Source organism: Triticum urartu, chromosome 5, assembly GCF_003073215.2.
Source record: "Triticum urartu cultivar G1812 chromosome 5, Tu2.1, whole genome shotgun sequence".
In the NCBI taxonomy this organism is placed as follows: Eukaryota; Viridiplantae; Streptophyta; class Magnoliopsida; order Poales; family Poaceae; genus Triticum; species Triticum urartu.
The window spans coordinates 384946153-384967218 of record NC_053026.1 but is presented as its reverse complement, the minus strand read 5'-3'; the positions used below and the strand labels follow the sequence as shown (position 1 = coordinate 384967218).

Below are 21066 nucleotides of genomic sequence, written 5' to 3'. Positions count from 1 at the left end.
AGCAAGGTAGATATTCTACTATACATAGGAAGCCGCATATTTCTAGTTAGAGGGTCGGCAAGCAAACCTGAACCCGTGACTGACTAATGAAGATTGCCGGCCTTCACTATCTAAATGCAGCCACCGAATCTCATAGAATATGCAGAAGATGAATCAACATTATTCATTGTTAATTTGTCATTCGAGCAAAGTTCAAAGTGCTTTTCCCAGGCCGTGTCCTCTTTGTAAGCAAATCCAAGAAACTTCGACTCATCTCTCTGCCACGGCCGCTTCTCGGTGAGAGTTTGGTGTGACATTATTGACTGGCTTGGCCTTCTGGATATCAAACCCCAGGAACGGAGCTCGATAGGTAGCGTCAACGAGTGGTGGGTGTTAGATTGATCTCTCCACCAATGGGCCCAACGGCTCATTGGGCTCTTGACCCACGCCCTGATCGGGGGCGTCCAGCCCAAGGAAGGCTGGTGGGCCCTTGTCGCGCAGTGCTATAAAGAGGAGGTGGGGATCAAGGGCACAGGACACGAGGTTCGTCACCGCCACTGTTCCCCACTCCTAACCCTATCCGATCCAGAGGGAGGCACTGAAGCGATGGGAAGCTCCGCCGCCGCCACTGCCTCCTCACCGCCGCCGCCCACTCGCCACCATGACCGACACGGCGGCCTCCTCGAGCCAAGGAGAAGTGTATGTACAGATCGATCTATCTCGTATCCCTAGCCTACACGATCTATAGATTACAACAATGGTATCAGATGCAAGGAGAAGGCATCGGTTTTCGGGTAGAGATTAAATCAAAAGCAAATACACAGAAATCACAAAAAGTTTTCCCTCTCCCCATGAACCCTAACCCTAAAAGAACAAGAGGGGCAAAAGGGCAAAGTAATCACGCCGCCGCAAGGCCGCGCCGTTCCTCTCGATTCGGACGTGCATCGGCAAGCCGAGGCGTCCGGAAGAAGAACCACCGGAGCTATCAAATGCTCGCCAGAAAAGAAAGAAAGGAAGACAACAAAAAAAGGGGGAGGGGGTAAGCACCGCGACCAAATCCCTCGACGGCGCCGCGCTCGCCGCAAGGGAGGACGCGCGACCGACGAGGAGGATGACCACGGCGCAAAGTGGTCGCGCTCCTTCTTCCGTTTTATCTCGCTAGAAAAGTAAAAGGAGGGGGAGTCACTACGCCTCTCTGTCTCTCTCTCGTGGAAAAGAAAGAAGGGAGGGGGAAGGCTCGCCGTTGTGGGGTCCCGCCATTGCCGGCAGGCCGCCGGCCGCGGGCGCACAGGGGAATAGAGGAGGGCGCATCTGCATCCCTCTTTCCCTCGCTCTGCCACAGGACATGGACAGGAACCAAAGGAAAAAGAAGAGAAAGTGACCGGGTCTCGCGCGGCGCGGTGGTGTAAGCCGTCGCCGGCGGCCGGCAAGGTGCCTCGTGCGGATGCCAGACGGCTAGGGAGGATCGCGGGTGCGAAGTGGATCACAGGAGGGCTCGACCTCGCTGCTCTCTCTCTGCCACAGGAGAAAGAAGAGGGAGAAAAGCAGAGGGAGAGGAAGGAGAGGCTCGCCGGCGCACTGGCATCCGCCGCCGTTGCTGGCGGCCGGGGCAGAGCCCCTCTCTGCGCTGCCCGCGAGATCCCGACGAGAGAACAGCGTGGCTAGGGTTTCGGCAGAGAGGCGTGAAGGAAATATGCCCTAGAGGCAATAATAAAGTTATTATTTATTTCCTTATATCATGATAAAAGTTTATTATTCATGCTAGAATTGTATTAACCGGAAACATAATACATGTGTGAATACATAGACAAACAGAGTGTCACTAGTATGCCTCTACTTGACTAGCTCGTTAATCAAAGATGGTTATGTTTCCTAACCATGGACAAAGAGTTGTTATTTGATTAACGGGATCACATCATTAGTTGAATGATCTGATTGACATGACCCATTCCATTAGCTTAGCACCCGATCGTTTAGTATGTTGATATTGCTTTCTTCATGACTTATACATGTTCCTATGACTATGAGATTATGCAACTCCCGTTTGCCAGAGGAACACTTTGTGTGCTACCAAACGTCACAACGTAACTGGGTGATTATAAAGGAGCTCTACAGGTGTCTCCAAAGGTACATGTTGGGTTGGCGTATTTCGAGATTAGGATTTGTCACTCCGATTGTCGGAGAGGTATCTCTGGGCCCTCTCGGTAATGCACATCACTTAAGCCTTGCAAGCATTGCAACTAATGAATTAGTTGCGGGATGATGTATTACAGAACGAGTAAAGAGACTTGCCGGTAACGAGATTGAACTAGGTATAGGATACAGACGATCGAATCTCGGGCAAGTAACATACCGATGACAAAGGGAACAACGTATGTTGTTATGCGGTCTGACCGATAAAAGATCTTCGTAGAATATGTAGGAACCAATATGGGCATCCAGGTCCCGCTATTGGTTATTGACCGGAGACGTGTCTCGGTCATGTCTACATTGTTCTCGAACCCGTAGGGTCCGCACGCTTAAGGTTTCGATGACAGTTATATTATGAGTTTATGCGTTTTGATGTACCGAAGGTTGTTCGGAGTCCCGGATGTGATCACAGACATGACGAGGAGTCTCGAAATGGTCGAGACATAAAGATTGATATATTTGAAGCCTATGTTTGGATATCGGAAGTGTTCCGGGTGAAATCGGGATTTTACCGGATTACCGGAAGGTTACCGGAACCCTCCGGGAGGTATATGGGCCTTAGTGGGCCTTAGTGGAAGAGAGGAGAGGTGGCCAGAGATGGGCCGCGCGCCCCTCCCCCCTTGGTCCGAATAGGACAAGGAGAGGGGGCCGGCCCCCCTTCCTCCTCTCTCTCCTCTCCCCCCCCCTCCGCGAATCCTATTCCAACTAGGAAAGGGGGGGAGTCCTACTCCCGGAGGGAGTAGGACTCCTCCTGGCGCGCCTCCTCTTGGCCGGCCGCCCCCCCCCCTTTGAACCTTTATATACGGAGGCAAGGGGCACCCCTAAGGACATAAGTTGATCCACGTGATCATATTCTTAGTCGTGTGCGGTGCCCCCTTCCACCATAGTTCTCGATAATATTGTAGCGGTGCTTAGGCGAAGCCCTACGACAGTAGTACATCAATATCGTCACCACGCCGTCGTGCTGACGGAACTCTTCCCCGACACTTTGCTGGATCGGAGTCCGGGGATCGTCATCGAGCTGAACGTGTGCTAGAACTCGGAGGTGCCGTAGTTTCCATGCTTGATCGGTCGGGCCGTGAAGACGTACGACTACATCAACCAAGTTAACGCTTCCGTTGTCGATCTACAAGGGTATGCAGATCACACTCTCCCCTATTGTTGCTATGCATCACCATGATCTTGCGTGTGCGTAGGAATTTTTTTTGAAATTACTACGTTCCCCAACAAGGCGTCTGCGGACTGGTTTTGACCAACCGAAAGTCGCGCGTGGCTGTAGGATCCCCACGGACGGACCAGATCAAAACCCTAGAGCGGAGCGGGCCATTGGGCCGAAAGGGAGAGGCAGCGCCACCCCGCATCGCGCTCGCTGGGCAGGCCGCAGGTTGTCCGCGCGGGCCGTTGGCTGGCCGCGTGCGCTGCGCCTCGCCTGCGTCTCGCCTGGCCCTAGCCACAGCGGCGCGCTGGGCCGAAGCCAGCAGCGGCTCGCGCTAGGCCGAGGCCACGCTGAGTTGCCGGTTTTATTTGTTTTTTTTCTGTCCATTTTTTTGGGCATATATAATACAGTTTTTTTATTCAAATTATTTCGAGAAATATTTTGTTTAGTAAATAGAAAAGTAAAAGTAATGCTTCTGAAAAGCAAAAAGTTCATGAATTTTTTAATTCATGTTTTCCGCTGCAAATAAATGAAAGTTTTAACATTTTAAAAGGAAAAAGAAAATTCTTCCGAAAAGAATAAAGTTCATGAATTTTTTATTCATGTTTTCCGCTGCAAAGTAAAAGTTTTATCCTCCAATTAAATTGGAACCAACGGGAAAATTTAGTTGGAAGAATTGATCTTAGCATTGTTTTTCCCCTGTGGGTGAAATCAGATGCGGATAGTCTCTGCTATGACAAAAGAAAGATATGTTTTTACGTTAAAATATGGTATTGTTATTTTCTGACCAACGTTGTTGATAACAGTACTATAATTCTATGAGTCTTATGTTCAAAGCTTAAATCTCTGATAAATTCTGTATCATAGTGATCAATTTTCAGAGAACAGTTAAGGATAAAGAAATGCTCTTGAACTAGAGAAATGTATATTTCTTGCTTCTGCTGCAATAAAGTTGATGATGATGATTATTTCCGAGCAAAGTAGTTTAATAGAAATACTATCATCACATTGTTTATGAGTTATATGCATTATTTCCATTTCCGCCCAACGGTGATATGGAATTAATGTAGAAGAATGAGTTTTATTCTAATTCTACCACAACGATGATTTAGAGTATAAAAAGGAAGTTTTGCAAAAGTTTAATGTGCATATTTTTTAACCAGACCAATGTAGGGTTATTTTTATGCTCATTATTGTTGATTATTTGCTAAGTTTTCTCAGACTAAAAGTTTTTCATGCTTTCATTCGTGAAAGCGAATGGTTGGTTACTTGTGACCCGAAAGATGACCAAGAAAGGTCATAACGTGAGGGAGTATGTTCTCTCTAAAGAATGGCTTCAAAAGAAAAGAGATAGATCATTGAGAGTCTTGGTTGACGAATGTCTTTCATGTACTCTCTATGAAGAAGGTTTTTCAGATAACATGATTTGAAATGAAACAAGCAACATGCGTGTTTAATTTGACCAACGTCGGATCAAACATGTGTGTCAAAGAGCATTCGGATTTATTTCTGAATTTGATGATTGAATATGCAGTCAAAAGAGCCAATTCTGGCATGTATGTCCCTTGGAATTACCCGCATGGCGGGAAAAGATGATTATGATAAAACCCGCATGGCAGGAAAAGTGTGGGAAAATTCCCTGCGTAACCCATATGGAGGCAGAAATTTTCTCAGACTTATCCTGTATGACAGGAGAAAGACATGATGACGCATGTGCTTTTAATATGTCCCACTCTGGGAGAAAAGTATGGAGTAGCTATTATGCTTTCCTAGTATCGACCGTACATCTTATGTGTAACGGTCATTAAGCACTCAATAAATCCAAAGAGAATAAAAGTTACAGACGAACCTAAAGATAAGAATGATGTGCAAGTGTGACTTGCAAAAGTACTAATGATAAAGAACTTTGTTGAGTTTCTGAAATGGAATGAGGAAAAGTACTCCTGATAAATGAAGTAGATAATCAAAGTTTCCTCATTCACAAGAGTTATGAATGGTTTTTCGAAATTGTGGTAGAAAAGTTCTTGCCACATTTCGAGGGGGAGAAAGATATATGAGATAAATTAAGAATGATGAAACTCCCCTATACTTTAGATAATGTGATGAAGAATGTGATCGTCTGGGGGAGTATGACGGTCATATTAATACCCCTAAAGAAAAGAAATAGTTGTATTCCTGGATATTTTACAATTCCGAAAGCAGACTAAGGAATACTAAGATGGTGCTTAAAAGTACCATAAAGAAGAAAGTTTTAGCAGAATAAACCCAAATAATAAAGTTTAAAGATACTCCATTTTTAGTGAAGATGGAGTAATCAGGGGGAGCATGTTGTATGACCTATACAACACCTGATGTTAGCTCTATAAAGGATGAATGAGTACACATGGATCTTGTGACACAGGTCCCTGTAAAACTTGTTGCCTCTTGGAAATGAAAGACTATATAATTAATTTTCCTCTTGGCAATGACAGAGCAACAACAGCCCCATATGAAAGAAGTGCCAGTACCTGAGACACTGATGGTCTCAAGGAATGAGAAAATCAGATACTTCTTATTACTATAAAGTCTATGTTAGTGAAATTCAAATGGAGGTTGATCCCACCTCATTTAAAGTGCTCATTCGAGTTTTGAGAAGTGTCTACTTATCTAAATGATAAGAGACTATGTGAGATGAAATGAAATTAGTGAATCCCGACGATGTTTGGGACTGATGAGTAATTTCCAATGGAGCCAAAACAGTAGGCTGTAAAGAATCTACAAGCACAATCTGACTCCAAAGGAAATACGTAAAGGTGTAAAACACGACTTAAATCAAAAGGTTTTTGTGCGTTTTGCACTGAATAGATTACAATGAGTGTTGGTAGCACATCATGATCTGAGTTACATCAGATGAAAGATATTATGATCTGAGTTACATCAGATGAAAGTAAAGAACACAGGGGATACTGCCTGAAGAAGTCTTTTATGGACTAAAGCAATCAAATGTTGTTTTGGGTTAAAGAAATGTGAGGACAATTGTGTTTGTATAAAGTTATAGAATGGGAAATTCATTTCATAATCCTGTGCATGTGGATGACGTCCTGCTTGCTAGTAGTCATGTCAATCTACTACAGGAGAAGAAAAGAAGTTTTTGTTCTCAAAGTTCAAACGAATGTTCTCAGTAGAGTGTCTCTCGTTATAATTATCGAGATTCACCAAGAAAAGAATAAAAAGGGGTATTAGTAATGTCGCATGGACATGCTTAGAAAGGTCTCTAAAGTATGCATGCGAGAAAACCTACGCCTGTTCTTATAGTCAAGGGTAACAGAACTGGAAACTATGGTGTTCCAAAAGTTGATGAGAAAAGATTGAAAATGGATATGGTGCCGTATGCTTTAGCTGTTGGAAGCTCAATACCTTACCCTGAGACAGTCCACGTATCCGGGTTGTTTTGGCAATGTCTAGTCCATATATAGATCACTGGAATGGAGTCAAAGATATCGGCCTCATGCTGAAAGAAATAAGTGCTCTCAAAAGATTGTTAGTACAAAGACATGACTTGTGAAATGTATAGCGAAATCCACAATTGTCGCTAACTTTCATACTTGGAGGTTTTTTTGTGGAAAAGCTCCAAAGAATGAAACAATTATCATCAATGTGATGCAAAGATATTTTATAGCTTGATATGAGGCTGAGGGACAGGCAAAATGGTTAAGGAGACCTGTACCCGGAGTTGATAATGGTTGACAACAGCGATAACTATTTTAAGTCTTTCGCTCCTATGACAACGAGTCAAGTGTTGATGCCAAACACATTGACACAAAGTTATACGTTGTTAAGGAGAAAGTCCGGAATTATGTTGAAATGCTTGGAGCATGAAAGCAACAAACAAGTATTTGCAGATCTGCTTATTAAAGGCTTACCGCCCAGTGTGTTCGGAGAACACACAGTCGACATGGTTTTATGGTATAGTCTAACATTTCCGGACAATAAAAGGGCCCAAGGTTAAAGAATCTGTTTCAAAACAGAGGAGTGCGTTGTAGGTGTTGATTCTATCGGGAATGAACCGTGATGATGAGACATGCTCTACATGCAAATCAGTGATGGAACGAGTACTTTGAAAAGAGTTATTTCAAAGTATAAAAGTTAAAAGTATATGATGAGATCAAAGGGGAGAATGTTAGATTGATCTCTCCACCAATGGGCCCAACGGCTCATTGGGCTCTTGACCCACGCCCTGATCGGGGGCGTCCAGCCCAAGGAAGGCTGGTGGGCCCCTGTCGTGCAGTGCTATAAAGAGGAGGTGGGGATCAGGGGCACAGGACACGAGGTTCGTCACCGCCACTGTTCCCCACTCCTAACCCTATCCGATCCAGAGGGAGGCACTGAAGCGATGGGAAGCTCCGCCGCCGCCCACTCGTCACCATGACCGACACGGCGGCCTCCTCGAGCCAAGGAGAAGTGTATGTACAGATCGATCTATCCTGTATCCCTAGCCTACACGATCTATAGATTACAATAGTGGGGAGTCGCCCAAGCTAGAGGCCATTCGAGAAAGTCCATGTCCTTCATGCTAATGTTGATATCCTAGGAGTTCTGAAAGGAGCGCAGTGCGAGGGTCTTCTGCAACACCGCGTCTCCCTCCACGGTCCTCATGCACAACATCAAAGAGCAAATTAGATTGTGGGCGCTCGTGCACGCTAAGCACTTGGGTTTTGTAATGCTACGAGAGTGATGACCTTTTCTTCTTGCCCTTCTGTTGGGCTTTGTCACAAATCATTTTCCTTATTTAATGAAAATGGCAACCTTTTTGCCTTGTTTCGGAAAAAAAATTGCATGTTGTGCCAAATAGCAAACAGAAATGATAGTCATCAAAAGAGTTGTTGATACCCACCGACGAATTGGCCATGCATCTATTAGTTAGCGCAAATTCACAGGGACACGCGGGTGCAGGGGCACGCACCTACCAAGCCCTGCCCAACTGCATAACTTAATTTGAACGCACTCGTCACGAGCAACATGAATATGAAAGCATGACTTAATTTGGACTTTTCATTTAAAAGATAAAAAAATTTGAAAATCAGAAGCCAAAAATAAAAGCACGCCCGAGGATTGTGTGATGTGAGACCTGCGTGCCACAAATCCTCTCTCGCTAGCTAGGTGAGTTTAATGCTATAGGACATGCACCTTGGTGTAGAAACCAACTGCTTAGTTCGCCTTGACTAACTTTTTTTCAGCATTATACTATAAGTTAAGCAATCATTTTTATCTTCTAGAATACGAGTTTTGTGGCTGGTAATTCGCCTTGGGGTGACCTTTGTTTTGAACCTGGGTGACCTAATTCTGGTTAGCTGTAGCCGTGTAGGTCGACTAAATACATTTTTTTTCTTCTGAAAACGGTCGACTGAAGTCATGTTCACCGCGCCATGTGTCATGTGAATTTCACAAGATAAGACATTGGCCGACCGTTCAACTTATACCGCCATCTCACAGCCAGTAGTTTTCTCATTTGTTGCATTGGTCCCCAAGATCCATACGGCGACGATGAAAAATCAGGCGGCGGCCGGCTCCGGCCGGCCGCGAAGCGGAGGTTGGGGGTGAACCATCGAGGCGAAGGTAGGAAAGTCAGGCAGGGGCAGCCTCGCCTCAGCCCACCTTAAATTATGGCTGGTGCACAGTGCACACGGCCGGGCGCTTCTTCGATCGTCACCATGACACCATGCATACAAACTGATGGCGCGCACCTTCGTCGAACTTTCCCGGAGAAACTGACGCTTAAACAGCGGCCTGAAAAAAGAATTAACGTTTAAACCTTACCGCCCGGCCCAGCATGTCCCCCGGCCCCGCAAGGCGCCATTTCACCGGTCCACCACCACCTTGCAAGTTGCACTGCGGCTCCATCGCCGGCGACGGCGACGTTAATAACCGCGGGCGCCCGTGCAACAAACGCACGCGCACAGCAACCAACGGCACGCCTCGTTTGTCTCATCCGCGATCGGCTTCCACTCGCCTATATATTATCGGTATCTCCGTTCATTCTCCAACATCACCATCCGCCACAGCGCAGCTCGCCCTGATCAAGATCACCTGACCAGCAAGACATTTCTTCTTCTTCCTCCTCCTCTGTTTCACCGGCTAGCCATCCATGAACACCGCCAGCTCCAGTTCCGCCGCGCTGAGGTGCGCGGGCAAGCCTGCTGGCTTCGGCGCCGGCTTTGGCCGGAGGAGCGGACACTGCAACTGCAGGGTGAAGGCGGCGGCGGCCGCGAGCGCGGGTGTCCGCTCGCCGAGCAGAGGCGACTACTACAAGGTGCTGTCCCTGGAGCACTCGGCGGACGTGGGCGCGGAGGAGGTCAAGCGCGCGTACCGCCGGCTGGCGCTGCAGTACCACCCGGACGTGTGCCCGCCATCGCGCCGGGCCGAGTCCACGGAGCTCTTCGTCGAGCTCCAGCGCGCCTACGAGACGCTGTCCGACCCTGCCACGAGGGTGCAGTACGACGCTCAGCTCAGGACGGGCCGGGCGTCGGCGAGGCCGCCGGCAGATGGGTTCGCGAGGGACGTGTGGGAGGCGCAGCTGTCCGTGCTGCGGGCGAGGTCCGAACGGCGGCAGAATGGCAGCAGGTGCAGCGGCCGCCGGTTCTAGAGTAGACTTTAACAGAGTGAACATACCCCAGTCTGGCTGTGGTTTCATTGATTCTTTGACGGTGACATACCCCAGTCTGGGGCGTTAAAACTTGTGTATGCATGTTTATTTGGTGTAGGCTCGGATACTATGTACTGCTCGACTTGATTGTAAGTTGTTGTACATGCAAAAGTTGGCATTATATTTGTCAAATCAACGTATAATGTAACTTGTAGAGTACTAGAGTGAACATACAACGCCCTATCCACTACGAGACGCCTGTCGTTACTTCGTCAATTTCAATGTTGTGCCGACTCAATATTTCAAAGGTACTCACAAAAATAAAGTATGCATCGCATAAATGTAAGTGCATATGTGTAAACATCTGCAATTGTGTTCTGTTAGAAAATACAATAATTGTAAGGTGCGCTAATTGGTGAAGGGAAACACCTACCATCATCCGACGGATCACAGTGGCCACGTTCATCACCTTCCCTGCATGACACACGTCTAAATAAAAGACCGCATACCATCCTTCATCGAATGCATATCTGCAACAGGGCTATGTTTTTGAAACAAGGACTATGCTTCTGAAACATATGCAATATTGCAATGGTCTATAATGGGTTTATGTTTTGCACCAAAACCTCTGTTGCAGAAATTTTCTACAATAAGACCGTAGTTGCAAAAAAAAAGTCAACAAAACCCGAGTTGAAAAAAATTTACAATGAAAGAGTAGTTCAAGAAAATTCTGCAACAAGACCTGTGTTGCAGAAATAATTCTGCAATAATGCATGTGTTGCAATGATCAAGGCGCGCTCGGCCGCTCTATGCGGCAGATCTGACGGCTTGCGATCTGGCTGATCTTTTAAAAAAATCACGCCCCATTGGTGAATGACTCAAGGGAGTCCACTCTATCAAAAAAAAATGTCATAGTGGTTTGGACAATTTGGAATGAGCACAACAATAGAATATTTGGTAAAGCTCAATTGATCGTATCTTGGACAAAATCAAAGGCGACGCACTCAACTGGTCTAAAGTGGGCGCTAAATACCTGAGGTCGTTGTTCACCTACGATCGCTTGTATCTTAGTTTTTTTGCCTTTTTCTTGTTGTTGTTGGGTCGTCATTGTACTCTAAGACTTTGTATCTCTTTTCTTCTATATTGTCACATGCAGTTCTGTTGCATGGTTCAAAAAAAAAAATGGTCATAGCCAAAATTTTAGTACTTGTTTGGATGATTGTCAAAATTTTGGCATGTATCCATGCAGACTTATCATGTCTAATTCGTCTTTGTGACAATATCAGCCAAATCATAGGCAAGCCAAGCCAAACCTTGACCAAAGTTCTAGCTAGCCAAATATTTGGTAGGCTGAACATTGGTTCAAATCAAACAGCACCGCAATGCGACCACCTTTGACGGTGCACAACTCAGCCTATCCAGCCTCCTTGAAACGATTAGGACGGAAGTCAAGCATTGGGCGACTGCGGGCGCGAGCGGCCTAGCTGCGTTGCTCGCGGCTCCTGATACAGCTAGTGTTTAGTGACGTTGTGGTGTAACATCAAGTGTGCTCGTAGGTGAGCTTGTACAAACTCTTCTTCTATCAACGAATCGAAACGCAAGACTTTTGCGTTTTCTCAAAAACAAAGACTATCATATTATTGCCGCCGTTCACATTTTCCACCTCTTGCTTCGGATCCACTTAGGAACACCACAATTCCAACAAAAGATATAGATGCGGAAGAGAGGTGGCTTACGAACCATGACATGTGGGGCGGTGGCTCCAGCAACCGGAGAGGGGTCGTCACTAAGGACAATAGGCAGTTGCTGCTTACCGGAGACACACAGAGCTCATCAACCACTATTTTTTGTTTTTTAAATGTGAAAGCAGAAGGGAAATAATAAGGGGGGGGGGGGTCCCCAAGTCATATAGAGCCTATTTGGTTCTTAGATATTTGAATACAGGAAAAATCGTAGGAACATAATGTGATATCATGTCGAATTTCTACTGGAACAAGGGAATTAGTATTAGGAGTTGTTTGGCTCTACTACATGAAATTTATAGATGCATGACATAGCTGTCATAGACACAAAGAAAAAATTCCAAGAGATCTCATTTTTTTTTAAAATTCCTATAAAATTGTGGTGTAGGAAAGCAATCTGTAGGAATTTTACACGGTTAATTTCTTGAACCAAATGATCTTCATATAAAAAATTGTATTAATTGGTATCCTACAAAATTCCTCCAAACCGAAGAGCCACTAGGGAGGCAAAATTTAGGGAATGTTTAGAGTTGCTCATTGAAAGAAATGCTTTGTGGCCTATTGATTATTCATGAGAGCGATCCTTCGAGGAAATCAAGGGATGCAAAATGTATAAATAAGCAAATGACATGTCAGCCATATCTTAAGAATCCCTAGATAAACAACTAGACTAGTCTTTGCACTATAAAACGACGTACACATGCGAAGGATCAACTAGCAGACGATTTGGATTGAATCTTATCCTGCAGTGTATTGTTTTTTTTTTGTCATGCTTATCGGCCTCGTGTAAATCCAAACAATAACAACAACTCCTGAAAAGAAATCCAGGCATTGTCTAGCTAGCTTTTCTTTTAAATGCATTTTTCTAGCTACTTAGGTGTATATCTTACTCTACTTCCCAAGGAACCCAAGCTTCTCATCATTAGAAAATCGATGATGCTACTAGAGAGTGCCGGCCTTCACCGTCTCAATGCAGCCGTGGAATGGAGCCTTCTTATACGCACAATCAAACAAAACTAACAAACCATGTGCAATTGTGCATCCCCCAACGCACCCTCGGAAGATGGAATGTAATCTTGCCTTCTCAAGTTCACCAAGGGCCAAGGGCTTTTCTGTGATTTCAATTCTGTGATGGGCTTCTTTGTGGTTTGGGTGCGATGGTGCCACTGGCTGTATCCTTCTTATATTTCCGTTCTTGTATGTGTATCTGTACTTTTTCCTTACTCGTATGAATGCAAGTAACGTATGCCTACGGGCGTACGCCTTAAAAAAAGGCTACTATAGGATTCGTGAATCCTCTGGCAAGCGGAAGCGGGCCATGAATCCGATCCAGAGGTACAGCCTGAACGTACAAACTAAAAAGAGAGCTGCCGGAGCACTGGCGATGTGATTCAGAGAACAATGCAAGGAAGAAGGAACCATCTGATTGGAGCGCAACGCGAAAATTGTTCTCTTTTGCTGGATATGAGCAGTTGCGCACCTGAAATTCCAATCTTTTGCGCATACACGTGTATCTATCTATAAATAAACCTTCTTCACAACTAAGATGTTCGTGGCAACTATACGGTCAGGCAGGTGACCGGATGCCATTTGTTGCCGGCTTCTGCACGCGCACGCTACTCTGTCTCCATCCAAATGGCACACATCATTGTCGCACGCTACTTTGGCAAGGAAAAACTCAAATCCTAAACCTCAGCTTTGCCGTCCCGCCGCATCCACAGCTCGACCACCCTCGATGGCACGGTAACAAGCACCTACACCCTTGACAGCGTCAGCGACTACAGCAGAAACGAACGCGGAAACACGGCAACAGTAATTTGGTTCATCCACTCCCTACGTCTGTAGCGTACAACAAATCTTAGACTCCCATCTTTCTGCTTACAACTAACATATTCAGATGGTAAAGTAAGTTTCCAGCTGCTCACAAGTTCTTTGAGAAGCCTGGGTAGACACAAGTCTTTTGTTGTAATGAAATCCTGCTTAATCGTTAAGCAATTTAGTAAGTACTAACAAACAAGTATCATCTTCACTGTTTGATGCAACAGAGCATGCTTGCGAACTATAGCAATAGAAAACGGGCTGGCTCTGAAAAACCCCTTGAAAATGTACAGACTACAATGTACTAGGACTAAGACATGCTGCAAGAAGAGTCTCTTCTTTGGTTTCAATACATACAGCCGCTTGAAGCCAGTAAACTCTTTATTTGCCAGTCCACAGGAAAGAATGCCGCCTTCGTGCCCGTGCTTCTCTTGCTGTGTGCACCAATGTCTAATCTTCTTCAGGATAATCTTTCCATCAAACTGTGAATTGGACTTCGGATTGATGAACCTTGATGAGGCTGAATACATACCTCTGATCATTTCCGTCATATATCCTCCATCTAGGGAACAAAAAACTCCCACCTAAGGCTTCGACTCAAAATTGTCCAAAAGGTGACCGGGTATACAAACTAAGACCAGCCGCTGATCACGAAAGGAGCTGCAACATCACCCAAACTCAATACCTAGTTGTTTAACTTCTTGAAAATTGTCTGGTGACAAACTGCTCTCATCTTTCATCTCGATATCAATGGTCTCTGCGTTAATGGCCACCCTGCATAGTCCAAGATACCCTCCATTGAAGAGCTCACAGTTCTCGTAGAATCCATCGGCTGGTGGCATGTTAACCATGCAAGATTTCGGGACTATAATGTTTTTCCGTTCCTTAATGGGGCATTCGGTCACAGTTAGCACAAGGCGGTGTTTCCTCCCAAGTAACTTGGAGACGTATTCAATGTCACCAACCGACAAAGCTTTGCGAACACGACTAGAAGACACCTGTCCTTTATCGCTTGAATTTACGGCAGGTGTTGCTCCATTATAAGATCCCTTTGCGGTGTCCATGACAGACCGTACAATAAATGCACTTAAACCGAATTCCTCACACAGTTTCACTAACTCAGCTGCATCACCAGATGCTTTGTACCCGAATCTGTAGTTTTCACCTGTGCACATGAAGAAAAATATTAGGTAGGGCAGTGCAGCACAAGACCGAGCCTTGTAAGGTAAACCAACATGTTTGTACCTGCTACAACACCTTTTATTCTAAGATCCGTTGATAACCTCTCAACAAACTGGCGTGGAGTTAGGTACCTGACCTTTGCAAACTCAACTTGATATTCAAGAGGCACCACATTTCTACAATATGGAGCCCAAGACAAAAGGACTCGCTTCCGATCACAATGAGCAACTATGGGAGGCCTGTACAAAAGGAAAACAGTAATGATTTGTTAAGGACTTCAGTATGTCCTCCTTAATATTGGGCTAAATTTACCAAGTAAGTTACTGAAAATTTCTAAGAGGCCCACCTATACTCCCAGCCAAGAACTTCAGCCATTCCAACAAAAGAAAGAAGAAAAGGATTTCCTGATTTAGAAGCATGCATGGCTAGTTCCCGGTGGCCAATGTGAAGGGCATCAAATTTTCCCAAGGCAACTATCCCATCTGAAATGTGCACTGAAAATTCAGTGAAACTGTACAGATGAAATGAATATCTGTGAAGTTAGTGCGACAAGAGGTCATAAGGAGAGTGAAAATCGGCGAGCAATTTCTAGTGTAGAACTTGGAATATTTATTTGAGGAAAGTAGGATTTTGAATATGTGGTAGCAAATTTCCTTTTTAGTGTTCGCGATGTCTGCCATAATTGTGCTGTATCTTCTGATGTACATATAATTTCTGGAAAGGAGTAAAGATAAAGCATGGGCCACTTAATGGTCTTAACATGGCTTCTATCAGAGGGGGTCAAAGCATGTTATTTGTGCACAACATGACTTGAAAAAATATGCATATTTCGTTAACTAGGGTGGTTGGATGTGAAACTGGCAAGCACCGAGATTCAACCAAACCAATCAAGAATCAAGTGGAAAGCTAACGAAACACCAAATAGTGGTGCATAGAAAACGAATAACTTCCTGAACTGAGCAGTGCTTCAGTGCTTTTCCAGGGAAATTTGCCAGATATAAAAGCAACTTTGTTAATTATTTTTATTAGGGGTATGCATGCAAGTCAATGTTCTATGGACTGGGACTGTAACAATTCAAATTGACTCAGATCCAACATTTATCACATTGCAAGATGCTTCAACATCGCTATGTCCCCAACAGAGTGCCATGCCAAGCAAGGGTGCAGTGCATGGCACTGCACAAAGACGTCATGTACAATGAGGAACAATTCACATGATACACAAGTGCTCTAGAGGAGACTACTGGCTCACAAAAACGGTGGTGATTGGCAAACCAAACCTACGACGGAAATGAAAAATACACAGTTCATGAATAGGTAATAGGAACATGAAGTGGAGTCACAGAAATGGACTCAGGCTGAGTATGGATTTTATATTGCACATTTCTTCTCTTGAGCCTGCAATCTCTGAACTGCTTCCACACAACAACAATAAAGCTTTCAGTCCCAAACAAGTTGGGGTAGCCTGGAGTTGAAACCCATAAGACCTTGAAACCAAGTCATGGTTCTGGCACGTGGATAGCTAACTTCCACGCAAGTGAGCTGCCACCACACCAAGGTTTTCGAGTCGACGAGTCGTTCTGGGGTAGCGACTCTTGACTCGTCGTGACTAGTCAAGACGCATGGTCGACTAGTTGACATGAGTTACCACGGGAGGAGCAGACCAGAAGCAGTCGGCGGCAACCAGGGGAGGAGCAGACCAGCTTGCGCCGGCGCCGTCCGGCAGGATTGTGGGGCGGCGGCAGTGACCAAGGGAGAAGGTCGCAGGAGAGGTTTGGGTCGGGGGGAAAACTGGGCGATCTAGGTTTCCAGGGGGGATTGGGCAATCAAATAGAAAGAAGTATGGCAGGTGGGGCCAATTTAGCTCGTTCGACTCAAAAACCACGACTAGTCGAGACTAGTCGATCGAGTCGCTCTACTCAGCCAACTAGTCGAGTCGACCTGCCAGTTGCAACTCGATGATTAGTTGTGACTAGTCGTTCGACTCAAAAACAGTGCACCACACTGCCTTCATAAATAGCACTCCATCCGTCTGGGTGCAAAGGGCGGGCGTGTGTTTCTAGGTGACAATTTGACTAACCAAATATGTATTATATGTGACAAAAATTATATGTTTAGAAACTTCATCCATAGACAAATCCAATGATATGATTTTGGTGAAATGTAGCATATATTTGGTTGGTTAAATTGACGACCTAGAAACACGCGCATGCCCTATGCACCCAGACGGAGGGAGTATGTGAACAGTGTTTCTCAGAAATTACTAAAACATGCCAGTAATTATGGAATAGGAAGTTTCTGAGCTGCCACAATAAAATTTTGCAGGCAACAGAAATTACAAGCACACAATGGTTTAAGGTACTGGTTTTACGCACATATTAACAGCATGATTTTGGAATTTGTTAATGCGAGAGGAAGAAAGGGCATACAGAACTTACCAAGCACACAGTCTTGCTCTTCTCCACAATCAATTAGCATCTTATCTTTTACTAAATCTGCATCGTTCAGACTAACCGATGGACGCCCAAATGGGCTGAATGTCGTCAATGAGTGCCGCTTAAGCCCCTTGCTTGTGTCTAAAAACCTATTTTGACTGCAGTAGCTAGCAGTGCATAATCAAGTTAACAAAAATTCAAAAACAAAAAGGCTAAACAGCCAGGCCGAAATTATGCTATATATTTGCAAGGAAAATGACCCATGTGGTACCCAATAGGGCAATAGAAATCCTGATCTTCTAGCAGGATAATCTCAATATTTGCACCTCTTTCCTAGGATTAATCAATTTGAATAATCGATAGGTTCCTTATCTCTTTTAATAATCTGATTTTCAGTTATACATCATATTCTTATAGGACATGAAAACAAAATAAGCGCTCACTTATGGCTTATTTGCATCACAGCATCAGCAAGAATTAAGGGATTAATAAGCATTTATGTCGAGAGCATGTCATACTTGTTTGTTCTATTCTAGATATGCACATTTTGAAATTTCAATCCCCTTTACCTCCATCCCCGTTGGTTGACCACACCAGCCAAACAACCTAGCTTGGCTGCAGTGGCGAAAATCTAGCTTGAACGCGTCGCTTACTATATTAATAACTTGAAAACAAGTGTTCACGATATGAAGTTGTAAATGAAAGAAGCTAGCTAACTTCAACTCACACTCGCTAAATCTTACCCAACATTCTTGTTCTCGCTCATCAACTACTAGAATTCCAGGCATAGAGATTCTTCACCTTTGTAGGGCTTGGTTATGGATCATCATGAACGTGGGTAAGCTAGTAAGTCGACAACCCAGCCATAAATAACTGTCCAAGGAGTTAAATTCTCCAAACCAACATAACCACAGCAAAATCTAGCAGCACCCCCAAGGCTACAAAGTCCAAATCTCACAAGTCCACGGTTTGGGAAGGCGTTTAAAGACCCCGGGCTGCCGATCCTATAACCTAATAAATATATAAAAACTATGCTAAACAGTTATAATTCTAAATTCTGCTCCAACGGTGCAGGTCCACCTGTCACCAACGCCCGACAGTTCAAGCGTTCTGTCGAACAGCTTGCGCGCGCAGGCGCGGACGCAGGGGAAGCGAGACCTCCTCGGCTGAGGATGGAAAAGGCAAGCAAGCGCGGAGAGGATAGGAGACGGCTGTCTCGTTACCTGAAGCGCCGGCCGGCTGGCGGGAGGAAGTGAGGAGCCCCGGCGGCCGCGGGCGGGCGTCTACGGGGGCGGAGGAGAGGCGAGCAGTGGGAAACCGGAGAGGGGGAGGAGGAGGAGCGGAAGGTGCAGGCGAGCGCGGCGGTGCCGCCCCGCTCCATCCCACCACGCGGGTGCGGTGCGGTGCGATGCGATGCGGCCCACTCCTGTCCTGTGTTCCTTCTCAGGTTCGCCGCCTGTGCTGTGCTGTGCCGAGGCTGCTTCGTTGGCTCGCTGCTTGTTTCGCGTCTCCGCCCTTTGCCCGTCGTCGGATGAGGTCCGGTTCGCACCTTCCTCTTAGGTTCGGGTCGGAATGGAGGTGGAGGCGCGAGCAGGTTCCGCCGGACCACGGTCGGACATGTGTGTGTCCGGCAGGTTTTTTCTCTCTCGAATGTATGTGTCCGGCAGTCTGCTCGGATTTTTTACAGAGTCACGACTACTATAGCTGCCAAAAAATAGTGAAGCAAAAAAAAAAAGCAGCACACGAAATTCTCAATCTCTTGCTCTCTCGCTTTGATGCTATTCCTCACAAGATTTCCGATGAGATGAATGATGTTCTTTGTGAGCCATACACTAACGAGGAAATCAAGGCTGCCCTTTTTCAGATGGGGCCTATGAAAGTTTCCGATTCAAATGGTTTTTCGGCTCTTTTCCATCGGACCCACTGGGACTTCTTGGGTGAGAAAATTTATAGGAGTTTCTTGGAAGGGAAGGCTATGTCGAATGGTTTATGTGACTCGGTGATTGTTCTGATTCTCGAAGTCGCAAGACCCAAGCAACTCAAGAACTTTTGCCCTATCAGTCTATGCAATGTGTTGTATAAAATTGCCTCCAAAGTTTTGCCTAACCGTTTAAAGGTATTCTTATCTGTTGTCATTTTCAAGTTTCAGAGTGTGTTTGTCCCTCGCAGATTAATTACCGACAATACTCTTATTGCTTATGAACCTTTGCACACAATTAGAAAACAACGTGCTAAACAGCCCTTCTTTGCCATGAAGATTGACATGATGAAAGCTTACGATCGTGTTGAATGGAGTTAGCTTCATGGTTGTCTCTCCAAGCTTGGTTTTGCCCCTGCATGGATCAATTCGGTGATGAAGAGTGTCACAAATCTCCATTATGCTATCAGGGTCAACGGAGAGCTTACTGAGCACGTGGTGCCTTTGAGAGGAATCTGTTAGAGTGATCCTATCAGCCATGACTGTTTCTTTTTATGCAGTGAAGGATTGTCAAGCCTGTTACTTCACAAGGGGAATTATGGTGAGCCGCATGGTATTATGAACTGTCACTCTGTTTCACCTATCTCACATCTCCTTTTTGCAAGAAGCGACATGCGCAGGGTGGATGCTATGGAGTCTACTCTGGATCATTATTGTTCTCGGTCGGGTCAGTTGATTAACAAGGATAAATCCTCTCTATTCTTTGGTTGTCACTGCCCGGAAAATGTTAAACAGAGACTGAAGTCTAGATTTGGGAATTTCTTATGAAGCTTTCACTACCACTTATTTGGTCATGCCTACGGAGGTGGCCAGATCTCCTACTAGTACCTTCAAATTCTTGCCTGGTCGAGGTTGGAAGTGCATTTATGGATGGTCTGATAGTCCTGTCTCTCGTGCTGGAAAAGAAATTTTGTTGAAATCAATCATATAGGTGATTCTGACTTTTATCATGAGTTGCTTTGAACTTCCAAAGGGGATCTGTGACAAATTTAGGCAGATTATTGCCGACAAGTGGTGGGGCAGAGAGGATGGCAAAAAGAAGCTTCATTGGAGATCTTGGTATTGGTTCCCAGCCCATGATATGAGGTTCTTCAGTTTGGCAATGCTTGCCAAACAGGGCTGTCACTTGATCACCGAACCGAAGTCTTTGTGTGCTCGCGTGATTAAGGGTCGGTATTACCCTCACTCTAGCTTCTGGAATGCAGCAACCAAGGTCGGCCTCGGCTACGTGGCGCAACATTCTTCCTGGTCGTCATCTGCTGAAATGTGGTGCACAATGGGGGATTGATGATGGAAAACAAGTTCATATCATTTATGATCATTGGATCCCCACCATAACTCCGGATATTCTTCAGCTTATCTTCCCCATTCCTGTATTTTCTAAGGTCCATTGTTTGCTGGATGAGGACGGTGGAACATGGAATGAGGAAACGGTGCGACCCTTCTTCACACCTGATGTTGCCTCGGCTATACTACACATCCCCATCAACCCCCGGTGGGAGGATCTTGCCAGGTGGCCCTTAACAAGGTTTGGTGAGTTCTCGGTCTGATCAGCATACGATTTGGCTCGTACGAATAAGTTTTTGGTGTGCCAATGCAGGAAGGGCCAGGGCTAGATCTCGGACCGATCCATCCAAGAAAAACAATGGAAAGCTCTCTGGGTTGTTAAGGCTCCTAATAAGATGAAGGTGGTCTTTTGGAGATTTTCTCAAGATTGCTTACCAACTGGGACTCAACTTTTACGTTGCCAAGTACCAACTTCCGAGCTATGCATTTTCTGTGGGCCGTCTGAATCTGTAGAGCATGCTTTGTTGTTCTGTCCACAAGATTTGAAAACTGGTAAAAAAAGCATATGTTATTAAGTCCAAGCGGTGTGATTTTATTTCTCCCAAATTGTGGTTGTTGGACTTGACTGTATTGTTCTAACAGAAACTCTGTGGCACATATGGGAAGCAAGGAATTTT

General features: G+C 45.3%; 2 protein-coding genes across 3 annotated transcripts; one reads left to right on the top strand and one right to left on the bottom strand.

The window, feature by feature from the left end:
* Positions 1-9332: 9332 nt before the first annotated feature.
* Positions 9333-10197, top strand: LOC125556050 (chaperone protein dnaJ 20, chloroplastic-like). Its single transcript, XM_048718852.1, has one exon. The coding sequence runs from the start codon at positions 9450-9452 to the stop codon at positions 9945-9947; it is 498 nt and encodes a 165-aa protein (XP_048574809.1). The 5' UTR covers positions 9333-9449; the 3' UTR covers positions 9948-10197.
* A 3423-nt stretch (positions 10198-13620) lies between these two features.
* Positions 13621-18656, bottom strand: LOC125509188 (FAD synthetase, chloroplastic-like). Of its 2 annotated transcripts, none has more exons than XM_048674100.1 (5): positions 18348-18656; positions 17128-17291; positions 15036-15171; positions 14753-14928; positions 13621-14672 (listed from the first exon to the last, which is right to left on the bottom strand). In XM_048674100.1, the coding sequence occupies exons 1-5, from the start codon at positions 18503-18505 to the stop codon at positions 14176-14178; spliced, it is 1131 nt and encodes a 376-aa protein (XP_048530057.1). In that variant the 5' UTR covers positions 18506-18656; the 3' UTR covers positions 13621-14175. The 2 variants fall into 2 exon arrangements, with proteins under 2 accessions (XP_048530057.1, XP_048530058.1); XM_048674101.1 differs by having other exon boundaries at positions 17128-17282; positions 18348-18655.
* Between the last annotated feature and the right edge of the window lie 2410 nt (positions 18657-21066).

Excerpts from the sequence above, each read along its gene's own strand:
- LOC125556050 (XM_048718852.1), top strand. The coding sequence starts at position 9,450 with ATGAACACCGCCAGCTCCAGTTCCGCCGCGCTGAGGTGCGCGGGCAAG.
- LOC125509188 (XM_048674100.1), bottom strand. The coding sequence starts at position 18,505 with ATGGAGCGGGGCGGCACCGCCGCGCTCGCCTGCACCTTCCGCTCCTCC. Across the intron at positions 15,172-17,127 it reads AGAGCAAGACTGTGTGCTTG|ATGGGATAGTTGCCTTGGGA; the intron begins GTAAGTTCTGTA and ends TGCACATTTCAG. Across the intron at positions 14,673-14,752 it reads AATAAAAGGTGTTGTAGCAG|GTGAAAACTACAGATTCGGG; the intron begins GTACAAACATGT and ends TCATGTGCACAG.